Here is an 8,066-nt window from a genome sequence, read left to right on the forward strand (position 1 = left end):
TCACCATCTGATAGAAATATCTCATGTTTTTTCAAGTATTCAAGTAAGACTCCATATCGGTTTTCTAACTCTTCCAAAGTTTCATCTTTCAAACATACAAAATATTTAAACCTTTTTGCCCATCCATCCTTGCTCACTGTTCTATAACCCTCATCTATAAGTCCTCGATGCCAATCATTAAATCTCTCAAAATAATAATTTTCTTGTTCATCAAATACCATCGTCATTTTTCAAAATAATCCCGACAGATCTTTGTTGTTCACAAAAGCGAAACAAATAAAGATCACAAAAGCAAACCGCCTGAAACGTTCACAAAAGCGAACTGGATTGTTCACTCAAGCGGACCTGGTTTGTTCACAAAAGCGAACTGAATTGTTCACTCGAGCGGACCTGGTTTATTCACAAAAGCGAACTGGTCAAGTGTCGTAAAAGCGAACCAGAATTGACCACAAAAGCGGACCAGACTTGTCACAAAAGCGGATCTCAACTGTCACTAAAAGCGAACTTCAACTAATGTGACACAAAAGCGAACCAGTAATGTTCACAAAAGCGGATCTCGTATGTGACTTAAAAGCAGACCAGATTTTGCACTTCGAGCGAACCAGAATTGCAGTTCGAGCGGACCAGATGTGCACTTCGAGCGGACCAGATTTGCACTACGAGCGAACCTTAAAAGCGGATCTCTCACTTGACCGTAAAAGCGGATCTCAAACGGACATCATTTTAACCCACTTTTAGACTGAATTTTAACACCAAACTTTCAAGGCTTTTTCAATGTCCAATAATGTACAATCTGTGAAATTTTTATCCAATTTTGACCAGTAACACTCCCTGAACTGATGAAAGAAGGTGTAGAAATCAGAATTTTGAGCGAAAATCGAGCTAAACGGTAAGAATTCTTCCTCCTGAGCTCTGATACCACTTGTAGGAACGTTTGACGACCTGACGAGTCAATCAGAAGAGCGCTTAGACAGAATCAGAGGCGGAATTCATTGATTCGGTCTTCGTAAAGCTTGATTTCACTACTTAATGTCTCGTTTATTGATCAATTGACAATTATACACGTTCTGGAGACAAATCGGCAGGGCTTCGCCGTTACACGCACAAGACACACTAACTGATCCGCTTATGAGACCCTATATATAGGCATATGGGTTCGCTTATACGGACATGTCCGTATAAGCGGACCTGACATAAAAGCGGACCTCCTATGTCCGTATAAGCGGACCTGACATAAAAGTGGACCTCCAATGTCCGTATAAGCGGACCTGACATAAAAGTGGACCTCCTATGTCCGTATAAGCCGATCTCCTATCATATGGTCATATAAGCGGACCTAGCACACTAAAACATAATTTCTCGATTCCCATCCTATCCTAAGACTCGAACTAAGATGTAGTCAACAGACAACTGCACCAACAGTAATTTTGTTCTTCATAGTACTCATATGAGGTGGGTTGTTCACGCATTGTTCCTCATAATAAGAGTATGAAGGTGGTGGCTCATATCTTGGTTCCTCAAAGTATGAGTATGAAGGCTCATACCTTGGTTCATCAAAATATGAGTATGAGGGAGAAGGTTCATACCTTTGGTCTTCATAGGATGTATATGAAGTCGATGGCTCGTACCTGGGCTCCTCATAATAGGTGTATGAAGTGGATGGTTGAGATGAGTTGTAACATTGAACCGAGTGCGGGTTACCATAACTAGTGCAATAGTCTCTCCTATAATCATCCTCCTCATAGGTGTAGTTGTAGCCTCCTGAGTATTGATCCATAAGAATCACTCAACAGACTACAACAGAGTCTCGGGACCAGAAAACGAAAATAAAGACGGAAAAAGAGGCTGGACACGGCCCCGTGTTCAGGATCTGTATCTGGGCGTTTAAATTAAAGTTACTGGTTTTGTTGAGCACGGGGGCGTGTTCAGTGAGCACGACCCCGTGTTCAGACTCTGTATCTGGGTGTTTTATGAAAAATATGCAGCACGGCCCCGTGTTCAGAGAACACGGCCCCGTGTTCAGGCTACTGTAAATGCAAACTAAACCAAAATGTAGAAAAATGTGAGCGCGTTTTGAAAAGGTTTTGAAAAACTGATTAGGCCGTCGATTTTAAGCTTTCTTAAAATTCTTGTGTCCCCGGCAACGGCACTAAAACTTGATGCGTGTCAGTGTGTATATGTTTTAGGTGTATGTTTTGAGCCGTTTTTACACGTTTTAGCCAAAATTTAAATGTATAAACATGATATTTACTAACACTAAACACACATATGGGCAAGTGCACCCATCGTGGACGTAGTATTGTGTTGGTAAGATATCGAGGTCGTCCAAGGACACAAGAGCTTTTAATACCAGTTTATCCTCAAAGTCTAATCAAATCAAAAAGTTAGAAAAATATTTTTAAACTAGAAAAATAAAACTAACTAAAATGCTGAAAAGTAAAATAAAAGTAAAAACAGATAGACAAGATGAATCACTTGGATCCGACTCGTGTGTAGTGTAACCTTTGATTATTTCCGCACTTTTGCACTTGTTTAAGAGATTATCTTAGTTAATGTAGTAGGCCCCTCTTTTGAAGGCGACGTTACCCTCAACCCAGTAGTTTGAGTCAGCAAGGATACAATCCTAAAGGGTCGGATTATTGAAAGATAATTAATTAAGTTATTAATGCATAATGTGGTAGGCCCCTCTTTTGAAGGCGACGTTACCCTCGGCTAAGTAGTCTGAGTCAGCAGGGATACAGTCCTAAATAGCTGGGTTAAAGTTTTAATAGTAGTTTAACATATGAGGGGGTCAAAGAGTTTGGACCCCCGCCATCCAATACCGTTTGGTATTGAAGGAGGTCCTACTAAATTTGACCCAGGTCCTTTGCAGGATCTATACACTGAACAATGGCAAGACTCTTACCAAACCGTTCCCTTAACCCCCGACCAGGTAGCCAACATACCTCCATATAGACCGTGGAGATATGAATGGTGAAAATCTTTTATTTTATATAGACAGTAAAATAATGCCAAGACACCACGGACAAACGATAAGGAAGAATCACCTTCAACATAAGAAACTAGTTATTAAAGTGATTAATACATAACCAATTAAAAAGTGCAAAAGATTAAAAATAAAAAGTATTACACTAAACACTTGTCTTCACCAAGTGATGTAAGAGACTTAGGCAAACATGGCCTTTGATTGTCAAGAACTCTTACGATCAATCTTGGATCCCGAGACGACTCACACACTCTATGATGGACAATGGATGATGGTGGTGGATGATGGTGTTGTGATGGTGGTGGGTGGTGGGTGAAGTGTGAGAGAGGTGGTGTGCCAAGGGATGAGTTGCAAGAGCTCCAAGCACTCCTATTTATAGGCTGAACAGAAGCTCGGGCACAGCCCCGTGTCCATCCTTCTCTCTTTCTTCATGAAATGCAGTTTGTCTGCATTAGTTGACCACGCCCCCGTGTCCGCTGAGCACGACCCCGTGTGAAGAAACATATCTGTACTATCAAGATTTGCCTGGATTCCGCGAATCTTATAGTTGACCACGGCCCCGTGTCCGCTAAGCACGGCCCCGTGGTGGGCGATGGAAGCTTCTACCACTTTGTCTTTTCTACTGACACTTGGGCACGCCCCCGTGCTCATTGAGCACGGGGCGTGTTCAGCCTTTTGTTCTCTTGTTTTGCTTAGGAAGATGTTGTCGGGAGGCCGGGCATGCCACGTTTGTTCCTTTTCTTGTATTTATGTTAGATTTAGCGGCCTTTTTGCTTCTTTTGTTTATTTGGGCTCATTTAATCCTAAAAATACAAAAGGAAGACAAAAGCACACTTTTTCCAACATTAGTACTAAAAAAGGGTTAGTTTTATGCCACAATTGATGTAATTTATATGTTGCATTTTGTGCACATCGGTTGTAATAGTGTGATATGCCTATTTTCACAAATAATTGTTGTAATAGTGTGATGTGCCTATTTTTTGTTTATAATTATCAGATTAAGCCGAATCTTGACAAGGAGCCAAACCCAGTGGTTGGAATTATGGGCTTAATGAAGGTTTGATTCTGTTTTAGTCTTTTAAGTATAGTGGGAGTATACAACATTATGAATCTAATCCGCTTCTGTGTTTAAATTAAATAGATTCTCATAGATCTAAGCATGGAAAATCTGGAGGCTCGGGTTGAGTAAAGGTCAAAATAGGAAACATTATAACCGTATTGATACAATTTGGCTGGGTCAAGTCTAGTTAATACCGAATTTCTCTCCTTTACTTCAATCAAACTCATTGATATGATTTTTATACTAACTATAATTCATAATCTAGCAACCAGATTCGTGTTTTTGGTTGCTCTAATGGCGGATCAGAAGCAAACTTTAAAGGAAACCAAGAATCCCACAAGGTAACCAAGAATCCATGTTTCTTCTACTAATTTCCCAAACTAATATTTTCTTTCTTATCTTATAAATGAAATAGTAGGAGAAAAATTCAGGCCTATCCAACATTCTTAAGATCCACATGAAATGACTCCCTTAATTTGTGCATCAATTTCTTTTTCTTATTTAATGAAAAAATATAATCTGACACCAAATTTAAAGAAAATACCGTTTATGGTTTTTATTTCAACCCGATGAATTATAGCTAAGTTGAGATTATATCGAGTCTATTCTCATTGTGATTGTGTACTCACTCGTGACATTTCTCCTAGCCTGGTGCATGCATTTTACATTATACAAAGCTCATGAGTCACGAGTTTGTCATGCTTTTAAAAAGAGAAGTCTTTTGAACAGATGATGAATTTTACATTATACAAAGCTCATGATGAATTTTACATTATACAAAGCTCATGAGTCATGAGTTTGTCATTCTGAACATACATAGATGATGAATTTACCTTGTGTAAACCATTTGGTTTTCGCCAAGTGTAATGTTATATAATCATTCATTATTTGAAATTCTCAATATAATTTCAACAGTATCAATATTGATGTGTCAAATATCAAGAAATAGAAGCAATCGAAAGAAATCTTCATATGTTTCTCTTTGTTTCAACCCATTCGTATGGTCTAAGAACGAGGATGGTCTAACAATGAGTAACGGGTAGGGTTCGGTGGACGGCGATGATCTAACAACGATAGATGAGTAGGATCAGATCTATCAAAGACAAGAAAGTGGTGACGATACATATGTTGGTTAGAATCGCTCATGGTCAGGTATTATGTTATATTTCTATTATTCCATACAGATAAATTCAATTTAAAAAACATATTTGAATTTTAGGTGCCGCTTGAGTTCGTTTACTAATCCAATGTTGTTCTTAATTTTGTTAGGTTTATCAGTAATCATTTGTTTCTTTTTGTATCTTGCCGATGTTCATCCAATCATTGATAGTTCTACATCTTTAAAGAAGGTAAGAAGTGAATAAATATAAATTTAAATAAAAAATCACTTATGCTTCGCGATTGATTTTAAAGTGTCAAAGTTAAAAAGGAAGTTGAGCGATGAGTCTCAAAGTTTTCAGCCGGAAGCCAAGATGGGAGCAGCATGGTAAATAGCGACCCTAATTTGGTGGAATAGAGTTAACAAATATGGCTATCGAGGGAAAAAAGCTGAGCGAAAATGGTGAGAAGAAGGTAATGATCTTTCCCCTCTTCGTAATTTTTCTCTCAACTATTTTACTGGTAAAGGAGTTAGTTTTGCCTATCGGTTACTCTTTTATGATGTTAAGCATTAAACCAAAAAATAGATGTTATACTTCAAATATAGTCAAAATAAATTCAAGAAAATAGCCTTATGATTCTGTTTTAATACATGATTTACTTAATGATAAAAAATCATAAACTTAAAGAAGGGAACTTAAAATTTTATTCCATGAAAATCATAAAGGTGTACTACTCTTTTTAGAATGAAAAAAAAAAAGACGAGATCTAAATATATGTTTTTCTTGATTGTTCTTTACCGTTATATATCGTTTTTCTTATAGTTTGAATTTGATTCAAATTAATTTATTTTATGGGTAATATTATATCCTTGAAATTTACTTTTTCGATTAATGGTTTGTTTTTATTTATTTTTTTTTATATTTCCTTATACATCCAAATCCAACTCATTTGAATGAAGACTCAGTGAACCCAATACAACAAAGACTTAAAAGGACTTAGTGATGGAAATACAAATCTGACGAATAATCGCTTATAGTATGTTTGTGTATTATATATATCATGTAAAAAAGATACACGTGTAAAAGTTTATACACAAATTTACTGTCAACACAATATAACTATAAAATAAGACTTAAAAGTTAAACAATGTTATCATAGGTTAATGTGAATGAAAGTTGTAAAGCAAATTCAAAAGGGTTTGCCGACACGTTAACGTCCAAAGTCCTTTAAATTAGGTATTTGCAGTACCTCTACATGTTTACAAACACAATTTTTTTGTTAAGTAGATTATTAAGGGTATCTTGTTTTAAACTGCTACTGGGGATAGATGTTGATATGCTTCAAAATAATATGATTATTCATAATTCGGAAACTATCAGTTTCAGCGATTCGGATTGCGTACCAATAGCGATCAGTACGATTTTGTACCCGTTTCCAGTTCGAATGATCCGTAACATAGAACACAGGTATTAGCGTTTCATGTAGATCGCGTAATAATAACATCTACAGGTGCATTTCTGGTATTTCTGTTACATACTTAAAGGGAAGTTGTTTTATTTCATGTAGAGTATATATGCTTCTGTTTTTTCTACAGAAATATCGGACAGCTCGATACAAACCTGAACCTTCTGCAGAAGGTAAGCAAAATATTTCTTCAATTTGTATCTTAGTTTATTTTCAGAAAATGATATGATAAAGAAATATATATATCAATGATATGTAGTGATACAGTCTATATATCACTTCTTGCAGGACCTTCCGAGAAAAAGCCTACTCCAACGCAGGATTTATCGTCATTGGATTTGAAAACGTAAGTTAGTTTTTTCTTTACCTTTATATATTCACATGAAATTGAGGATTACTCTCATTAATGTACTATGTTAGGTAGTTTATTACAGTTACTTTTTTATCACTGTATTAAACTTACAAGTCAACAATCTTTCGTGTATACAACAGGAGTTCAGAGATGACTAAAGCGTTACGTCTGTTATGTCTACAGGTGGAAGTTCAAAAAAGACTACACGAGCAACTTGAGATATACTTTTTTATAACTTGGGATTCCTTTTTGGGACTATTTTTTTACTACAGTTTTCCTTTTTTCATGTTAATAATCAGTAAGTTGAATTAGAGATGACAAATTGGTAATTGTGACCCAATTAGTTACAAATAGGTCAACTAAGGTTGTGCTTTATTAAGAGTCAATTAGGTAAAAAAAAAACACTGGCTACAAAGAAATGGGTGAAGGGGTCAAAATTTCCCAGTTTTTATTTAGAGTAAAATGTCATTTTTCTCCTTAAGGTTTGGCCAGTTTTGCAACTTCAGTCCAAAGGTTTGTTTTTTCAGATGTGGAAAAACAAACCTTTGGACAGAGTTAACGAGCCGGATCAAAATGACAAGATTTCAAACCTTTTGGATTCAGATGTGGAAAAACAAACCTGTGTATTTGACTCAAACGAGTCGTTCAGAGGAGTTTTGATCAGTTTCAGGTGCGGAAAACAAGAAACTGACTTAGAAACAGCTTGTTCTTCACTTTAAAACACTTTGTTGATTGATATAACAATGATTACAAGCAGAAATCACACCGGAAACACTTCGGTATGAAAATCAGAAAAGTTACAATGATTTCGCTCCAACTCCTATATATACTAAACAGATTTCGCTTGAAACACACCAACAACAGTTCAAGCGAAATAACAAGTGTGGTGATTCCGCTTGAAAGTGACCAAGGTCATTTCAAGCGGAATTACTTCCCAAGCGAAATCACATAATTCTCAACCTTAACCAACCTATTTTCTCGAACAACGTGCCCTGATCTAACCTATCTAGAACAAGATTCGATACAAGACGAAGTCGATAGATGTATGCACTAACAGACTCCCCCTCAGATGTTGACAAGTCTTACGGGGTCGAGTCTTTGCA

General features: G+C 36.6%; 1 protein-coding gene across 9 annotated transcripts; it reads left to right on the forward strand.

Moving 5' to 3' along the window:
* Positions 1-4,943: 4,943 nt before the first annotated feature.
* On the forward strand, positions 4,944-7,292 carry LOC110935943 (protein PHR1-LIKE 1-like). Of its 9 annotated transcripts, XM_022178297.2 has the most exons (7): positions 4,945-5,198; positions 5,316-5,395; positions 5,460-5,618; positions 6,527-6,613; positions 6,714-6,784; positions 6,900-6,957; positions 7,104-7,292. In XM_022178297.2, the coding sequence occupies exons 3-7, from the start codon at positions 5,605-5,607 to the stop codon at positions 7,273-7,275; spliced, it is 402 nt and encodes a 133-aa protein (XP_022033989.1). In that variant the 5' UTR covers positions 4,945-5,198; positions 5,316-5,395; positions 5,460-5,604; the 3' UTR covers positions 7,276-7,292. The 9 variants fall into 9 exon arrangements, 7 of the variants coding, with proteins under 7 accessions (XP_022033989.1, XP_035846247.1, XP_022034019.1 ...); XR_004893544.1 differs by having other exon boundaries at positions 4,944-5,198; positions 5,460-6,613; positions 6,742-6,784; XR_004893543.1 differs by having other exon boundaries at positions 5,460-6,613; positions 7,147-7,292.
* The last annotated feature ends 774 nt before the right edge of the window (positions 7,293-8,066 follow it).

The sequence above is a fragment of the Helianthus annuus genome, chromosome 1 (assembly GCF_002127325.2).
Source record: "Helianthus annuus cultivar XRQ/B chromosome 1, HanXRQr2.0-SUNRISE, whole genome shotgun sequence".
NCBI classification, from domain to species: domain Eukaryota; kingdom Viridiplantae; phylum Streptophyta; class Magnoliopsida; order Asterales; family Asteraceae; genus Helianthus; species Helianthus annuus.